Source organism: Euleptes europaea, chromosome 10 (genome assembly GCF_029931775.1).
Source record: "Euleptes europaea isolate rEulEur1 chromosome 10, rEulEur1.hap1, whole genome shotgun sequence".
Lineage (NCBI taxonomy): Eukaryota > Metazoa > Chordata > Lepidosauria > Squamata > Sphaerodactylidae > Euleptes > Euleptes europaea.
Window position 1 is genome coordinate 79,211,353 of NC_079321.1, and position 19,633 is coordinate 79,230,985.

At 46.0% G+C, this 19,633-nt stretch overlaps 1 protein-coding gene across 1 annotated transcript in view; it reads right to left on the reverse strand.

The window, feature by feature from the left end:
- STX7 (syntaxin 7) overlaps positions 1-8,299 on the reverse strand; it is a 31,962-nt gene extending 23,663 nt beyond the window's left edge. Inside the window, exon 1 of the mRNA XM_056856234.1 lies at positions 8,163-8,299. Within this exon, the coding sequence (XP_056712212.1) occupies positions 8,163-8,247 (85 nt within the window). The 5' untranslated portion in view covers positions 8,248-8,299. The remainder of the gene's footprint in view (positions 1-8,162) is intronic.
- Positions 8,300-19,633: the final 11,334 nt, after the last annotated feature.

The following is a 19,633-nucleotide window of genomic DNA, read 5'->3' on the forward strand; positions in this document are numbered from 1 at the left end:
TCCTTGATATTGAATTACAGTTTTCTCTTTGTTCCTGTAATAAAGATTAAAAAACTAAATCCTAACTTTAAAAAAATGTAGTTAGACATCACCCTTTCAATTAGGATTTTAGACAATTGATTTTACTTGGGATTAATATTTTTCAACTGAGAACTCTCTTTAACTTGCATTCCACATTTTTGGAGTATTTCCTTAAAAAGGGATTCAACCATCTTGAAGATGTGTAGCGTAACTGCAATGGAAAATTAAAACCTCCTTTTTTTGCAATAAGCAATATTTTACTCTTGGCTTTGATTGTGTATTAAACTACACAGCACCTCTATGAAGCAAGCAGCTGCACACATTTCACATTCCTGTTCCAAAATCAAAGCACCTAAACGCCCCGCTAACACTTAATCCCAGAGATATTTTTAACATATGCCTGTCTAATTCTATGGGCATGAAATATAAACTTTACCACAGACAAAGTAATATGCCTCAATACCAGCCAAAAAGATGTAACAGATGGAAATCATGTGAACAACAAAAGAACCTGCTCAATAAAGACAATATATATTTAGCTCTTCTAGATGAAAACAAACAACAGCTAAATACAAAATGAGGTAAAGTTTCAATTACAGCTCTACCATAAAGGGCAGTCTCTCTGGGGGTGGCTAATACCCTCACAGTCACCTGACAGTTCGGCAAGTGATAAGGCATTTATTGTTAAAAACGTAAAATAAGTCAGTAAGACAGGAAAAGGGGGCTGAAAAAACCCCAAAGGGGGGGGACGTCTCCTAGCATCTAAATTAATAACCTCCTGATCTAACCTCCTCAGTGATTCCAAAGTAAAATAACTCAGCAAGACAGGAAAAAGAGGGGCTGAAAAGCCCCCCAAAGGGGGGAACGATGTCTCCTTGCATCTAAATTAATAACCTCCTGATCTAATCTCCTCAGTTATTCCAAAGCCTTCTTTCTAACATTTGGTATATCAATAGAAGAGGCTACTTTCTCTGGTGGTAAGGAGAGAGAATTGGTGGAGGTGTCTATGAGAACCCCTAGGTGTTGGAGTACCTGGGAGGGAACTAGGTGGCTTTTGTCCCTTTTGATTAGGAAACCGTGAGACTACCGAAGCTGGAGGACTCTGTCGGCAAGACTCTGATCCCTGGATGGAGCACAAACTAGAATGTCGTCCAGGTAGGGATGGACCTGGATGCTGTCCTGACGAGCTTTGGATATTACTGAGACGAGAATCTTTGTGAAGACTCTGGGAGCCAATGCTAGACCAAAGGGGAGTGCCCAAAACTGGAAGTGTTGATTTTTATATTTGAAGTGCAGAAATCTTTGGTGGTCTTGATAGATTGGGACATGGAGATAAGCCTCTGTGAGGTCTACCAATTTGAGGAAGGCCCTGGGGTGAAGGGCGTCCATAATGGAGCGCAGGGTTTCCTGTGGAGGACATGTCGATTGACTTGCTTCAAGTCCAAAATGGCATGCCAACAATGCTTTCTTTACCAGCTATATTTAGTAAGTTCTAAACTGAGAACTAATAATTCAAAGAGTCCCTGAGCTAATCAATACTGAATGGAGGGGGGATATCTAGCAGATAAAATCCCCTCAGTTACTGAAGTGATGGTAAGTTACGGCTGCCAATCCTCTTCCTGTCACACAGCTATTAGAGCTATTAAATGCCATGTACTGGGAACTGCAGCCCTTCAACAACTCTGAATCATTAATTTTTTATCAGCTCCACAGGCTGGATCCGCCAGCTTTTCTGCGGAGGGAAAGAGGGGTACACTTTCACAATCCAAAATTATTATATGCCGGGGTGATGGGACTGCTATGGACAAAAATAATGTTAGATGGGGGGTGTATTGAGGAGAACTAGGAATGACTGAGCAAAAAAGGAGGTAGGGTCTAAAACCCAACAGCACCAGGAAAGTGAATGATACCATTGGGAGTACAGCGTTCAGTTCTGGGCCCCACATTTTAACAAACATGTAGACAAATGGGAAAAAGGGCAATGAAGATGGTCAAGAGTCCAAAAAACAAGTCCTACAATGATAGGTCGAAGAACTAGACATATTTAGAAGAGAATACTTAGTTGAGACATGATTGCTTCTGTTGTGAAACTGCTCATACCATTATGAGTTTTTGCCTAATGTTCAGCTGAAATCTACCTCCTTTTAATTTGAAGCCATTACATCTGGTGTTTTCTTCTTTGATTTGACACTCTTTCAGATATGTGTGGGGGGGAAAACAACCTGTGGGCGGGGGGCTCTCCCTCACTGGAGGTCTTCAAGCTGACGTTGGCAAGCGAACTTCCAACTTTTGATTTCCTGGATTGACCTAGAAGGTTGGATCACTAGCCACATAAACTTACAGCCCCACATACATAAATGTTGTTTGACTTGTTTCCTTTAATTGAGCAAGTAGAACTTGTTTATCTTGTTGAAAAGTAAGCATTAGCAACCTGACATAATTGCGAGAGTCTTGTTTGGATATGATAACAGTGTCTCTGAAAGACCAGCTTCCACACATCAGTAACTTTGACAGCTCTTGGTTGGTCATAAAAGGACAAACAATCTGGATATATTTCAATTAGAAGAACTACAAATATTTACAAAAATATTACATTAATGAGGCCCCACAATCCAGCAGCTCCAAACTGCGGTGTTGCAATGTGACTGAGTTGCAATGTAATACACGGTCAAAGCTCTCTCACAGGTGATCTGCATAGCTGACCACTCCATGCCAACCTTGGGGCCATAGGAAGCAGCAGCTGAGAGGCAGCAGACCCTCTTCCCTTTACCAATGGCTTATTTGCAGCCAAAATATCAAGGCAGCAAACACACCACAATCAACCCTATTACTTGTGATGGGGTCCAAAACCAATTTCAGAAATCTTGTTAGCTTTACAAGTATACGCTGTGGTATGCACTGGTAAATCCACCCAGAATCTACAGATGTTCAGCAGACAAAACTGAGTTTCAAGATGCAAATTCTAAAGGTGTGTCACTAATAATCTCTAGTTTGTTTTCTTCTAAAACACAGATCTCACAGGGTGTTTCCCACATGCCACAGAGCAACACAAGGACGCTCACTCTAGCCCACGAAAGGTTATGTCACGATAAAACTTTGGTCCTAAATAGGTACCGTAAGACTGCATTGCTTTTGCTGCAACAGAACATGAGGACCGCTAATCAGAATACATTTCTTGCAATCATTCTTTTAATAGCCAGTATCCGAAGTTAGATCCAAATAACCACCAGGTTACAGAATGATCCAAATAACAACCAGCTTATGAAGGAAATTGAGTTTTTCTTAAGAATGATTAAGGACTAAACAAAGTGAGTGTATTCAGAAGTCACAAACTTGGTAACCGACTGAGAGACAGGCTTATTTCTAACTAGGGTCCATAACTAACAGGGCAACATGCGGCCTGTTACTCCTCTCTTTCACTGTAACTAGAAGGAAGAGGAGGGGTGCATTATGGGAACAAACAAGAACACAGGGAGAGAAGGGAGAAGGATCACAACCTTTCTATCTATCCAACTCTCACACTTGCTGCCCCCTGCTGATCTTCCTTTCTTTAATCAATCTTTGTGCACTAGACACTGTATTTCCAGCAGCTTACAGAATGGATCTTTCCTCCAGCTTCCATTTTCTGACTCCCACCTCCCATGCTACTAAACCTTGGAAAGCTGATTCCAAGGTTTAGGAGACCCTTGTGAAAAAAATTACGAGTTGTAATGCTGGGACTGCAGCTTGTTGGCGGGGTGGGGGGGGGGAGAATCCACGGAAACTGGATCCAACCCAGGAACTGTACTACTGCATTTTGCACAGGTCATTTGTCAAAGTGCTTCAGTGGAGGTAATCTCCACTGGGGGTATCATGCATAAAACAAACTGATTCTTGAAGGCATACCTTTCCACTAGAGTCAATTTTACACACCACCATCCCAGTACAAAAACATTGGGTGAGGTGAGCCTACTACTCTTAACTCAAATATTTCACTGTCCAGAAAAAGTACAACAGGCTCCAGATAATATTATCAGGAGGAATAAATTGTGGCAAGGTGGCCAAAAAGCTCTACAAGTCAAACAAGTCCAACTGCATGTATGTGTTAAGTGCTGTCAAGTCACTTCTAACTTATGGCAACCCTATAAATCAGTGATGTCCAATATGTCCTATTGTTAACAGCCTTGACTTCCTTTATTGAGTCAGAAAAGCCTTCCTCTTTTCCTGCTGCCTTCAACTTATCCTAGCATTACTGTCTTTTCCAATGACTCTGGAATTGAATACTGGCCAAAAAATTTGCTCCAGAGTTTCAAAACTGACAAACCCCTCATCTAAATGAGGGATGCACAAATGCCTACTGGTCTAGCTCATGTTCTGATCAGCAGTCACGATCAGGGAACTGATAATTCAATATGCTCTTCATGACTGTTTGGCCTGAACAGGAAACTTCACACTGCATCCTAGCCTTACAGGAAATCAGAAGGCATTGGGGGAGAAGACAAGGTGATGGGGGAGGTCAGCTGAAATGCCATTTCTGCCCTCCCCCCAGTTAAACACAGTGTTCCAGCCTTGCAAAGACACAGGGAGAAGATTAAGGGAAGGGAGAAATCAGAAGATGGGAGTAGAATGCTGGGCTTCTTTCTGCCCTTCCAAATTTCCCACTATGCCCCTAAAAGGCTGGAATGCAGGGAGAATGTTTAGTGTGGGGTGCAGAGCTCTCACTATCCCCAAAATGAGCTTCTCATCTTATCTCTCCACCCCAAGGTTCTTGCAGGGTGACAGCAAAAACTCTGGGAGGGTAGAGAACAGAAACACACTCCCAGCTTATTCACATTTCCCCCACATAGAATCATAGAGTTGGAAGGGACCCTCCCAACCCCTGCACAATGCAGGAATTTCACAACTACCTCCCACACACCCCCAGTGACCCCTACTCCATGCCCAGAAGATGGCCAAGATGCCCTCCCTCTCATGAACTGCCTAAGGCAGGGATGGGGAACGTCCGGCCCCCGGGCCGTTTACGGCCTCCGAGGCCATTTTCAGTGGCCCCCGGGAGCTCCAGGGCCCTGCCAGAGAAACACAGCGCAGCATGGCCCTCCCTGAAGCTGCAGCGTGCAGGAACGCCGCAGACCCTTTAAATTCCCTCTCACCGACTGGCAGCTGTTAATCGGCAAGAGGAGGCGGGAGGGAGGGAGGAAGATGCTTCCTCCAAGCCGAAGCGTCCCTGCACACCGCGCGGCACAACAGTTTAAACCTCTCTCGCCGCTGAGGGAGGGGGGGAGAGGAAAAAGCCAGCCGCTCACAGCGGTGGAGCATGCGCGTGGGAGCCAATCAGGTGGAGGACTTTTGTGGGGGGGGGGGAGGTGGGAAGGCCGAAGCCCGGTCGCATGGAGCCGGCTCTGTGTGTATGTGAGAAGCTTTTCTTCCTTTTTCTGTCACTCTCTCTCCTATTCTTTCTTTCCTCTTTTTCTGTCTTTCTTTCTCCCCCGTCTTTCTCTATTTTTTCTCTCCTTCCCTTTCTTTCTTTCTTTCTTTCTTTCTTTCTCTTTCCTTCCTTCCTCCCTTCCTTCCTTCTTCCCTTCCTTCTTCCCTTGCTTCCTTCCTTCTTTCTTCCATTCCTTCCGTCTTTCCTTCCTTACTTCTTTCTTCCCTTCCTTCCTTCTTCCTTCCTTTTTCCCTTCCTTCCTTCTTCCCTTCCTTCCTTCCTTGCTTCCTTCCTTCCTTCCTTCCTTGCTTCCCTTCCTTCCTTCTTTCCTTCCCTGCAGATTGACCGCAGGCTGCAAGCTGCGCCTTCCTGGCACCTCGGTTGCCTGGGCCCACCGCTGGCTGCCCTCCCACATGGGAGGACAGGAAAGAGCTGGGGGAGCAGAGGAACCCTCCAAGCCTTCTCTGCACAGCTTCCCTTAGGGTTGCCAACCTCCAGGTGGTGGCTGGAGATCTCCTGCTATTACAACTGATCTCCAGCCAATAGAGATCAGTTCCCCTGGAGAAAATGGCCACTTCGGCTATTGGGCTCTATGGCTATGCAGTCTTCCTCCCCAAACCCTACCCTCCTCAGGCTCCACCCCAAAACCTCCCACCAGTGGTGAAGAGGACCTGGCAACCCTAGCTTCCCCCACACACACACACCAGGAGATCTATGCCCGGTATGGCCCCCGAACGATGTTATAAATATGCAAATGGCCCTTGACAGAAAAAAGGTTCCCCACCCCTGGCCAAAGGTCATAGAATCAGCATTGCTGACAGATGACCATCTAACCTCTGCTTAAAAACCTCCAGGGAAGGAGAGCTTACCACCTCCCGAGGAAGCCTGTTCCACTGAGGAAATGCTGTTAGAAAAATTCTTCTCAATGTCTAGATGGAAACTCTTTTGATTTAATTTTAACCCGTTGGTTCTGGTCCGACCTTCTGGGGCAACAGAAAACAACTCGGCACCATCCTCTATATCAGAGCTTCTTAAACTTTTTCCACTTGTGACCCCTTTTTGAACGAGAATGTTTTACGCCACCCCGGGTATATAGGTATATAAAATAGGCACACAAACCAAACATTTACTGATAATAAATCATAAATAAACCTTTTGATGTCGCCAAATTTTTTGTGGCCCCCACATTCAGTTACGCGACCCCATATGAAGCTTTGCTCTATATGACAGCCCTTCAAGTACTTGAAGATGGTTATCATATCACCTCTCAGTCTTCTCCTCTTCAGGCTAAACATACCCAGCTCCTTCAACCTTTCCTCATAGGACTTGGTCTCCAGGCCCCTCACCATCTTTTCTGCCCTCCTCTGGACATGTTCCAGCTTGTCTACATCCTTCTTAAATTGTGGTGCCCAAAACTGACCACAGTACTCTAGGTGAGGGAGCAGAGCAAAGCGCTACCAGCAATCTGGACACTACACTTCTATTGAAACAGCCCAGGATTCCACTTGCCTTTTTAGCTACCACATCACACTGCTGACTCATGTTCAGTGTTTGGTCTACTAAGACCCCAAGATCCTTTTCGCACACACTACTGCTAAGACAAGTCTCCCCCATCCTATAATTATGCATTCGATTTTTCCTACCTAAATGCAGAACTTTACATTATTGCTGCTGAAATGCATTTTATTAGTTTTAGCCCAATTCTCCTGCCTGTCAAGATCATCCTGTATCCTGGCTCTATCTTCCACCGTATTTGCTACCCCTCCCAATTTAGAATCAACTGCAAATTTAATAAGCATCCTTCATCCAAATAATTTATGTTGAACAACACAGGGCCCAGGACAGATCCCTGAGGCAGTCCACTAGTCACTCCTCTCCAATTGGATGAGGAACCATTAACAAGCACTCTTTGGGTGCTATCTGTCAACCATCTAACAGTAATAGGATCTAGATCACATTTTCCCAATTTGTCAACATGAATATTATGGGGAACCTTATCAAAAGGCTTACTGAAATCAAGGCTTTTGATAAGGTTCCCCTTATCTTGTGTATGAGGATCAGAATCCCACTCCTAGCTGATCTCCCAATCAGCTGAGAGGAAGTTTCTGACTCCCCACACCCAAAAAAACCTTATCTGCATCTCCCCAAGGCTGTGACAATGACGTTTTTGGGAGGTATGGGGAGGGGCAGTGGCTCAGTGGTAGGGCATCTGCTTGGCATGCAGAAGGTCCCAGGTTCAATCCCCGGCATCTCCAGTTAAAGGGACTAGGCAAGTAGGTGATGTGAAAGACCTCTACCTGAGATCCTGGAGAGCTGCTGTTGGTCTGTGTAGACAATACTGACTTTGATATACCAAGGATCTGATTCTGTATAAGGCAGCTTCATGTGGTCTATCAGTAGCTTAACTTCCAGCTGATTCCCATATCAGCTGAGAGTTGGCTTCTAAATAATCAGGCACTGCAAAGATGTTCAGCAGCTGCCCAAACCATTCAATGCAAACAGAGGACATGTTCTCAGCATGAGTGAAGAACATAGTAGGTTCACCTGTAAAACATATTCACTGCAAAATCTGCAGTATCCTTAATTTTTAGGTACTATTTCTACAATATTTTTAAGATATCAACAATCAATTTTAAATAAAGATTCTCAATATATAACAGTCATAACCTGTAAAAGATAAAGGTATAGAAATGTGTCAACAGTTTAAAATGTAGGATTAAGTTTAAATGTAACTTACAACATTGTGTGATTTTCTGGATATTGGAAGTTATACGCTGTGCTAGTTGATTAGGGTCCCCACTGATGCCTTCGTTGTACGCCATGACTGATCACAATGCTCACTGAATACCATAGGCCAGTAGATTCACCAGTAACACCACCTGAATATATATATGAAAAAGTTAATTTTCCTTTTTAAAAATACACTTAGTGTGATGAGTTACACAATAAGCCATCACATTCAAAATGGCTTTGTACATCAAGTCTTTTTCCTGACACTGGTACCTCTAATATCAGCCTGGATCTTGTCTGGGTAATGTCAAAGAATGAAAGTGACCAAGAACTCTTTGAGCCCTCTCGAGAAAGACAGTCTATAGGTGTAAATAAATTGGCAAAAGAAGAAATATCTGGATTTATCATGTTCAAAGACAGGCTATTCTACAGAATCTTCCCTCTTTACTACCATTAATATCCTTGATGGTTTAAAAAAACTAACATTGTTTTGATCATTTGACTGTACAAAGCTTAGAAGTCATGCAAGTTTATAAAAGGCCAGCAAAGATAATCTCATGGAGAAAAGCTGCTGGAAATTCAGTTTATGAATCTGGAAACCTAGACTAGCACTACTGGTAAGTAAGGACAGAAAATCAAGGAGAGGCTCTATTAGAGACGTCTGCACAGAGAGGCATGTGAGAGTTTCCCACGCACAGATACTTCGTGCGTTGGATGAGGAGGACTGTGGCTAACAAAAGTTTATACCCATAAAAAATTTGTTAGTCTTTAAGGTGCCACAAGTAAGTAGCATTGGTCAGTGGGGAAATCCAGATTCCAAATCCCCATTCAGGAAAATAACGTAAATGAATAAACAGATCCCTATTCAGGATGGCAGCACACCCAAAAAAGTATTCCAACTCGTTTTAAGTCAGAGTACTGCCATGCAACAGCTTCAGTCCCTTATAGTAAAGGTTTACACTACAGAAGGACTTGCTTCATAGAACCAGTTTCCACTGTGTTCAATATATAGTACTGTTGCAAGAGCAACAGTCCTATGAAGTGACTCCCAACTCATGTAATGGAAGCTACCCCCGAGAACACACGTGCAGGATGGCAACTCTAATTTTGTGCTCCAAGCCAACAGTGTAATCACTACTCTGGTTGTCCCTTCTATCATCACTTCCTGAGGAAACTCATGAACAAGGTTGGGCCAATTCCCAAAGCTAGACAAAGATCAGTAGACTTCCCTGGTTGTCTTTCCTGTGCAGTCCTCCACCAAAGTATGCAGAGACAGCCAACTCTAGAGGAACTTATAGAAAGAGCCCCAAAGTAACACCAAATTCTGGTAACACACCACTGGTGTCACTTTCAGAGTCAACAATTCGCAAAAGGCAGTTTTCATGCAGTAAACTGCAATGCTGTTTTTAGTATTTGTTCAATTCCTTTCACCGAAAAGTCCCCTCTTACATCCAGTGGTACTTCCTCTTTTTTCAATTGCAACATTTATTGCAAGTTGACTTTTGACACAAAGCTCGGTGAGCCCTATGCACTACGGTCACAGTGGGACTCCTTGGATGAAGATCCTGGCTACCTCCCTCATACATATATAAGATGCATGATTAGAACAGGTATAGTGATATCCCCAGGACAACCTGGAATTTTGTACCGTAGTGTGTTCCCTCCCCCCCCCACCTCCATGGCTTTGGTCATCAATACTACAGAGTAGAGTCTAGAGTCCTATCACATTGTTCAATTGGATTGTTTTTACATTTTGCCTTGAGTCTCAGTGAGAAGAATGGGCTATAAATGAGGTAAGTAAATAATTCTCTCATTCTCAATGGCCAAATCACAACATTGCCGGATTATCAGCATCAGTCAGGCTCTATCACTGGCCAGCTCAGCCCCAATAGGCTGACTGGGGGCTCAAGGTCTGCTGCGGCAACATATAAACAAGGGTGACCTTCTGCAAGATAAACAAGCGAATTTTAATACAATCTCAGTACAGTTAATTACAGGACTACATCTTTGATCTATTAATGCAAATTGCAATCATACATTGTAGGAGATGAGTAAAGCTCCTGCCATCTCTTGTTTACACAGTCAGTCATCCTGAAGAGCTGCTTAAACTAAGAAGCTGATTTTAGAGAAAGCATCTTAAGTGTGAACACTATAATATTTAATCAACGGTATGCCTGGCTCCAGAAATCTAATCTCTCAAATTAAAAAAATAGTCACAAAATATACTGTGAAAGGTTAGGGATTTTAAGCTTTTGGTATAGTAAGTAGTAAGCTTTCTAAATAATAAATAACAGTGATGTGGTCTTAACTGAACTGGCATGTTTCAGATCCTTCAAGGCAAACTCTGCTGACTTCTCCGTTAGCAAAGACTCATGCACCTGCTCAGCAGTTCCCAAATTCATTTGATGTTAACCCAGAACACATCTGAATTACTCTGCCGTATTCACTCGAAAGCCCAGACCTGGAGCGTCCCAAGGTAGCCTGATCCCATCAGATCTCAGATGCTAAGCAAGATTAGCCCTGGCTAGAACTTGGATGGGTGACCGCCCAAAATCACCGCCCAGGGTCGTGAGGCGGAGGCCGTCAATGGCAAACCACCTCCAGACATCTCTTGCCTTAAGAACCCCTCCAGGGTCACCTTAAGTCAGCGGTGGCTTGATGGTGCATACCCAAAACATTCACTGCCTTATAGTCACTAAGGGCACACATCTCTTCCGTGTTCTTCTGACACCTGCCTGGTGCCGGGCGGCCACGGACCCCGCACGGCCCTCCAGGGCCTCAGAGGTGGCACCTCCATGCAAGGGGGGGGTCCCTGGCTGGAGCCTTTGGGGGCTGCCCGCTTGAACGCAGTGACCAGAGACCGAGGAGGCGGCTCAATACTTCCCCCTCCAGCTGTTTTCCTGCGGAAACTCCAGATGTCCTCCTTTCCTTTCCTCTCCCCATCCCAGACCCCTCATGGGGCGGGGGGGGGAGGAAAGGTGTCCCCCTACAAACCTCCAGTGTACAGGCATTTCCTTTCTTTCTTTTGCTCCCTCTGGCCATTGCGGTCGAGTGCCGGGGGTGGGGTGCCGGGGGTGGGGTGCGGGGGGGGGTCTTCTTAAACTTTTCCCACCCACGACCCCTTTTCGCCTGAGAACGTTTGACGCTACCCCGGGTACACAGGTCTCTCAATCAAACCTTTACTGGCAATAAATCGTACGGGAACCTTTCCCCGTTCCCACGTGCAGTGAGCCGCCCCGCGTAAGAAGCGTTCGGCCTGCCCCACCCCGGGGGCGAGCCAGGCGCCTCCAAGCCAGCGCCTGGTTCTGGCTGCGGCCTCTTCCTCCTCCTCCTCCTCCTCCTCCGGGCGAGCAGGAGTCCGCCCGCCCCGCCCCCGCGTCCTGCTTGCGGCGCGCCCTGCGGAGCCGGGGAGCGGGGTCCAGCCCCACACGGGAAGGGAGGGGGGAGGGGGGAGGGGCTGGCGCCCCAGGGCCCCTCTGGGGAAAGCGGGGCCGCCCCCCGCAAAGCCGGCGCGGCCGTCTGGCCCTCGGGCGGGGGGGGAGCCCAAGCCGCCGCCCCGCCCACTCCCACTCCCCCCCCCCGGCCAGACCACCCTTCCGCGGGGCCGCCGCAGTCGCCAGGGCAGCGGCCGCCGGAGCCCCCACAGCAGGCCGGCAGGGGAAGGGCCTCCAACCGCCCTCTCCTCCCTCTCCCCCCCCCCCCCCCCGGCTCTCCTCTCACCGCCTCGCCGGGCTTCCGCACTCGAGCGCTCAGCTGACCCGGAGCCAAGGGTGGGCGGGCCCGCGCGGACGCCCCGCCCACCGCCCCGCCCCACGTGTGGGCGGAGCACGGGCGGCGGCGGCGGCGGCGTTGGCGGCTCCTCCCTCCCGGCTCTCTCCGCGGGGCGCGCCTCCCACCCCGCCGGGGGCACAACAGCCCTCCAGGGCGGGCGCGGAAGACGTCAGCCGGCGAGGGCCCGAGTGGAAAAGGGTCGCCTCGTGGGCAAGCCGAGCCAGCGGGGAGGCGTCAGATGCGTTTGTCCTCTTGCTTCTTCCGGCCAGGCAGTGGGCCACGAGCCGCCCAGTCATAGAGGCCGCCTCTGCTTTCACCGAAAAGAACGAAGTAGCCACAGTGTCAATAAATATAGGGAGTAAGGTTAGGCCAGCCCTGGCCTGGATGGCCCAGGCTAGCCTGACCTCGTCAGATCTCAGAAGCTAAGCAGGGTCGGCCCTGGTTAGTATTTGGATGGGAGACCACCCAGGAAGACCAGGGTTGCTGTGCAGAGGAAGGCACTGGCAAACCACCTCTGTTAGTCTCTTGCCATGAAAACCCCAAAAAGGGGTCGCCGTAAGTCGGCTGCGACTAGACGGCACTTCACACACACACAAATACTTATGGTTATAGTACAGACTTTCAATTTCCCCCCCTCCAAAAATGGTTGCCAACCTCCTGGAGATCTCCTGGAATTGCATCTGATCTCCAGACAACAGTCACCTTAAGGCAATACAAACCTCGCCCTTACAATCAAGAAGATGTCGCTAAGTTACTTCACAGACATGAAATGAAATTTGTCCACTTATTTAAATCCATGACACCATTAGGTCTCAACAATGCATTTGATTTGTGTTGTTATCTTTAAATGAATTCATTTATCCACGCCTACACACCTACAAGAGACTAACCACCTCTCTGTTAGTCTCTTGCCATGAAAACCCCCCAAAAAAGGGGTCGCCATAAGTCGGCTGCGACTAGACAGCACTGTACACACACACAACGTTAGGCCATAGATTTCATGGGAACGTGCTTCATGAATGACATGAACCATGGGCCAAATCCAGGACCTGTCCCCTTCCACGATGGGTGAATCCATCAGATGAGATGCCTGTACGACTAACTAGTTTCAGCATAACAGAATTTGCCTTCAGCCTCAAGAAATTTTGTAGTACGGGATGCCCTGCTTTTCAAATCAAGGGCGAAATAGCATGACATAATGGGGGGTGGGGGAGGAAAGAGAGTGAAATCCAAATCCCAGTTGCATCCATGGCTGGATACTGCGTTACTGATATAAAGCTAGTAAAATGTGGGCTGGACACTGCTACTGTCAGGTGGATTGGGAATGGGTTGACCAACCGAACCCAAAGGGTGCTCATTAACGGCACAACTTCATCCTGGAGAGGAGTGACCCGTGGGGTGCCACAGGGGTCTGTCCTGGGACCGGTACTATTTAGTATTTTTATAAATAACTGGGATGATGGAATAGAGGACATGATAATTAAATTTGCAGATGACACCAAGTTAGGAGGGATAGTAGAAATCCCAGAGGACAGGGTCAGAGTTCAGAATGACCTTGATAGACTGGAGAGCTGGGCCATAATCAATAAAAGGGAGAAGTGTAAGGTACTTCACCTAGGCAGAAACAACATAAGGCACAGGTACAGGATGGGAGAGAGTTGGCTTGACAACAGTGCATATGAAAGAGATCTGGGGGGTTCTAGTGGACCACAAACTGAACATGAGCCAACAGTGTGATATGGCGGCTAAGAAGGCCAATGCAATTCTGGGCTGCATCAATAGGAGTATTGTGTCTAGATCAAGGGAAGTAATACTACCACTGTATTCTGCATTGGTCAGACCTCACTTGGAATACTGTGTCCAGTTTTGGGCTCCACAATTTAAGAAGGATGTTGACAAGTTGGAGCGTGTCCAGAGGAGAGTGACCAGAATGATCAGAGGTCTGGAATCCATGCCCTATGAGGAGAGACTTAGGGAGTTGGGTTTGTTTAGTTTGGAGAAGAGAAGGTTGAGGGGAGACATGATAGCCATGTTTAAATATTTGAAGGGATGCCATGTTAATGAGGGAACTAGCTTGTTCTCGGTTGCTTCAGAGACTAGGACACGGAATAATGGATTTAAACTAAGAGAAAAGTGATTCCACCTAAACATTAGGAAGAACTTTCTGACGGTGAGGGTGGTTCGACAGTGGAATGCCCTGCCTCCGGGTGGGGGGGATGAGTCCCCATCTTTGGAGGTCTTTAAGCAGAGGTTGGATGGCCATCTGTCGGGAGCGCTTTGATTGTGGGATCCTGCATGGCAGGGGGTTGGACTGGATGGCCCTTGTGGTCTCTTCCAACCATGTGTGATTTTGTGATTTTTTGTGATTTGCAGCAGTATTCACAACTGGGTTGTTATTTCTACATAGAAAAACCCAATTGAAAAAGGTGAAATGATAGGCACAGCATCCAGCTCTGTGTGGCTGCAGCCACAGGGGGACGGAATGCTGAATTTAAACCCAGCAGAACATACTTCCTCACCTATACAAAGGAACTTGGGAGGATTAATGACAAAAGAAAATGTTAACCTGACATTTAGAAGAAGAGTTGGTTTTTATATGCCGACTTTCTCTACCACTTAAAGAAGACTCAAACCGGCTCACAATCGCCTTCCCTTCCCCTCCCCACAACAGACACCCTGTGAGGTAGGTGAGGCTGAGAGAGCTCTAAGAGAGCTGTGACTGGCCCAAGGTCACCCAGCTGGCTTCGTGTGTAGGGGTGGGGAAACCTACCCAGTTCACCAGATTAGCCTCCGCCGCTTATGTGTAGGAGTGGGGAATCGAACCTGGTCCTCCAGATTAGAGTCCACCGCTCCAAACCACTGCTCTTACCCACTACACCATGCTAGGGATAAATCTAAATAAATAACAAATAGTTACCATTATTTTTATAGGTTATTATCTACTCATCATTTATCTTAATTTAAGTAATCTGTTATAACAAGTTTTTAAAGGCATACTTATGGAGAAAAGGGAGATTCTAACCTTCATAATAATGGTTAATTAATGTGGTGTGCAAGACTGTGATCGTATACAGGAACATGGCTGCAGGCAGCTGGCCAGTTCAATATCCCAAAGAACTAGAGCAGTTCTTGAAAGCATGAAAATTATGACCTAGTGCCAGATGGCAGAAACCATAGACCTAGAAGAAGAAGAGTATATATGCCGACTTTTTATATGCCGACTTTCTCTACCACTTAAGGTAGACTCCAACCGGCTTACAATCACCTACAATAACAATCTCATGCAAAATTTGAATCAGCCACGAGTGGGAGCCAAAGATCAGAGATTCCAATATGATACTAGGCTGAATTCACATTGACACACAAGAATCTTGTATTTTTGTTAATTTGATTTTTATTAGATGGGTTCTGGATTCCTTGGCATATATTTTTTTTTAAAAATGACAACAACAATAGGTTTAAAAAATCACATTTATCTCCCTATACCCTTCAGTTTGATGAAGGGAAACACATACACTTTTAACAGAACCACTTTATACAGGTTTGTACTTAGTAAATTCAGTGAGTGAATAAGTTATACAGGGTTTTATTGGCATATCTGTCAACACTTTTTGAACTATTATCTTCAGACTCACAATTCCATATTAGCCAAAATGAGCATTTCACATTTGCATGTTTGGAGTATGAATACTTCCAGTGTATTATCACTCACATTTAAAATATATATATATAGCCCATAGTTGTCTGGTATCCAGATTCCATTTAATACACAGTAGAAAGGCAATGAGTTTGACAGTATGGTACAGAGTGTTGGACTAAGATCTGGAGTACCCAGGTTCCAATCCCCACTCTGCCATGGAAACTTGCTAGAGGACCTTGGGCTACTCACACACATGCTTAGACTAACCTACCTAACAGGGTTGTTTTGAGGATAACATTGAGAAGAAGTGAATGATGTAAGCTGCTTTGGGTCCCTACTGGAGAAGAAAGTGGGGTATAAATGAAGCAGGCAGACAGACAGACAACTGGTAAACAAGTCCCATTAGATAACAACCTGTGCACAAAAATCCAGGTACAGCATGAAAAATTAGCACTGTGTTGCACTATTAAAATAATTACTGGATAGGTACACAATCTGAATTTTGTTCAGTGCAGAATAACAATAAAAACCTATAGGCTTCTGGTCTCTTGGTTTCCTCAAACAATAGTAATCCCCACCTATGAGTGTCAGTTGTTTTATAGAAAAAGCAAAGTGCCCGTCGTTTCCTTGACTTACAAATGCTGCTCCACTCCCTGTAGGCAAGGCAGCTGCCACCCTTCCTCCCTTGGTTTTCTGGTTTTGTAGTGTGGTCTTAATTTTCTTATTTCTCATTAGTCACAGCTTTGGGTAGTTTTAGGCATTGGGCCAGATCCATTTGTGGAGGGAGGCTGTACCTGCGTGCCCATCTGTCCTGGGTGGGGACCCCCTTAATGGGTCTTGGGGATAGAGCCAGGTGGCATCATGTCCAGCTCTGGGGCTGTCACTTGGCTCTGCCCTGTGAGGAAAGGTTGAAGGAGCTGGGTATGTTTAGCCTAAAGAGGAGAAGGCTGAGAGGGGATATGATAACCATCTTCAAGTACTTGAAGGGCTGTCATATAGAGGAGGGTGCCGAGTTGTTTTCTGTTGCCCCAGAAGGTCGGATCAGAACCAATGGGTTGAAATTAAATCAAAAGAGTTTCCATCTAGACATTAGGAAGAACGGTTAGAACGGTTCCTCAGTGGAACAGGCTTCCTCGGGAGGCGGTAAGCTCTCCTTCCCTGGAGGTTTTTAAGAAGAGGTTAGATGACCATCTGTCAGTAATGCTGATTCTATGACCTTAAGCAGATGATGAGAGGGAGGGCATCTTGGCCATCCTCTGGGCATGTAGTAGGGGTCACTGGAGGTGTGGGGGAGAGATAGTTGTGAATTTCCTGCATTGTGCAGGGGGTTGGACTAGATGACCCTGGTGGTCCCTTCCAACTCTATGATTCTATTATTCTAAGCGGGCTGGTGACTGGGGTTTCATTGGCCCAGCAGGTGGGTCACTGCCTGGATCCGTGCCCTATGCCACGCCAATGCTCTGGTGGCTGTAATCAATAAAGCTGGGGCCTGTTTTATCCCATCTTGGTTGTTGCACCCTGCCTCCTCCCCTGCCCCCACCTGCCCTTAGGACCGACCACAAGCGAAACTTTCAAGGCTTCCTCTACATCCATGCAGAGTCCAAGCAAGGGGGCATATATGAACAGTTAGTTACTGGTCCAATCCTGGCCAGTCTGTAGAACAGAGAATGTTTGCTTGTACGTTTAAAGCAAGACATGAAGGTTCAGAGGAAGAGAGAGAGCTTTGTGCAACTATTATTCAGTGCACAGCTGAAGAGATTGCTTTGCACACTGCCAGTGACTGTGGCAGAAGCCGAAAGCAGTTTCATTAAACTAACTCTTATCAAAAGCAGCAGGCATCCTACTATGGGGCTGTACTGATTGTCCCGTCATACAGCCAGTGGATTTCTCTTTTTTTTTTTTTGCATGTTTTCCTTGAGTGATATGATTTCTCCTTGTGGGGGGTAAGCTCTTTTAGCAAGCACCCTCCTCTTTGGATTATGACTTTAGCTAATGGTGTCTGAGTTTCTTTGTTGTGACAGAGGTGTGAATCCCCATACCCTTCTTTTTCTCCAAACCTACTTACTTGTCACTGGCCATTCTTAGAAGCAGTATTCAGAAACTGCCCATCAAATCAGTTGTCCAGTCTCCAGCCCATCTAAAACCTTATCAAACAGGAAATTCCTTGCATGTTCCCCAGGGAATTCCCCATAGTGATGTTCTAAGAATTTCCCCATGTCTCTATGGTATTTACCATACAGATTGGGTGAAATTCCCAGCATGTCACCTGGAAGTGATAGAATCATAGAGTTGGAAGGGGCCATACAGGCCATCCAGTCCAACTCTCTGCTCAATGCAGGGTCAGCCTAGAGCACTGGTTCCCAACCAGGGGTCTGTGGACCCCCAGCGGTCCGGGAGAACTAAATTAAGGTCAGCGAAAGAAAGTTATAAACCCATAATAAATATTTTCAATTAAAAGTTCTCTATTATAAAATATATATATATTCAAATATTATTCTAAGTTTAATGTTTAACTAACAGTTATGATTAAAGTTTATTTTAAAATTCTCTGAATTTTTATTTTGAACCTTGGGGTCCCTGGACCGAACTAAAAAGTCCTAGTGGTCCCTGGTCAAAAAAAGGTTGGGAACCACTGGCCTAGAGCATCCCTGACAAGTGTTGGTCCAGCTGTTGCTTGAAGACTGCCAGAGAGTGGGAGCTCACCACCTCCCTAGGCAGCCAATTCCACTATTGAACTACTCTCACTGTAAATATATATATATAAATCCTAATATCCAGCCCGTACCTTTCTGTCTGTAATTTAATCCCATTATTGTGAGTCCTGTCCTCTGCTGCCAACAGGAACAGCTCCCTGCCCTCCCCTAAGTGACAGCCCTTCAAATGCTTAAAGAGAGCAATCATGTCCCCCCTCAACCTCCTCTTCTCCAGACTGAACATCCCCAACTCCCTCCGCCTTTCCTGTTAGGGCTTAGTCTCCAGGTCCCTGATCATCCTCATAGCTCTCCTCTGCACTCGCTCCATTCTGTCTACATCCTTTCTGAAGTGAGGCCTCCAGAACTGCACATAGTACTTTAGGTGCGCCCTAAACAATGCAATGATGCCACATGCTCCCCAAATGCCAATCTCCCCAGGCCCTGCCCTCAAAATTTCCCTGTAAATCTATGGCAGTGCTGACCTCCCTACGAGGGTCTTAGGTAGAGGTCTTTCTTATCAGCTAGTAATTGGAGATGGTGAGGATTGACAGATTTATGGAGCTTGAGTCCATCAATGACTTCTAGCCAGGCTACAGAACCTCCACATTTTGAGAAAGTAAACCTTTGAATACCAGTGCCTGCGTGAATCAGCTTAAGAAGAGGCACCGCTGCGCCTCTTGTCCACCGACTCCGCACACTGCATTCTCAGGAATGGGCTGTGAGACGTCTGTGGGACCTGTTTTGCTACATCTGTTTCTAAGGTTTAAACTGTTAAATTAGAAGCACAGTGTCCAAGCAGAAGCATAGCATCCAAATCACAAGAAGTAATAGTTCAAGTCTATCCTGTACTAGTGAGATTACACCTGGACAACAGTGGTAAATAGTTCTGGGCACCACACTTTAAGAAGGATGTAGACAAACTGGGACAAGTTTAGAGGAGAGCAACGAAGACTGTCAGAGGTGGGGAAAACATGTCTTGTGATTAGGCTGACCATATTTCCTTGAGACAAAAACAGGACATTGGAATGGCAAAAACAGGACAGGGGTTATGTAATATTAGTGTAGCCCAATCGGAGCACTTTTTCTATGAGATTTTACCCAGCCATGCCTGCATGCAGCATAAGAAATGTCAGAACTGAAGGAAACAAATGCTAAAAGTGTAATGAGGTGCAAAATGGGACAAAATTGACATTTTAATTAAAAAGACGGGACGGCCGGGAAATATGATAAAAACGGGACTATCCCTTTCAAAATGGTACGTATGGTCAGCCTACCTGTGATGAAAGGTGGAAGGAATCAAATTATCATGAGCCTGGACATGGGAGGTTGGCTCTAGTAATACGTCAGTGGAAGGCATTGACAGCTGCAATTCAT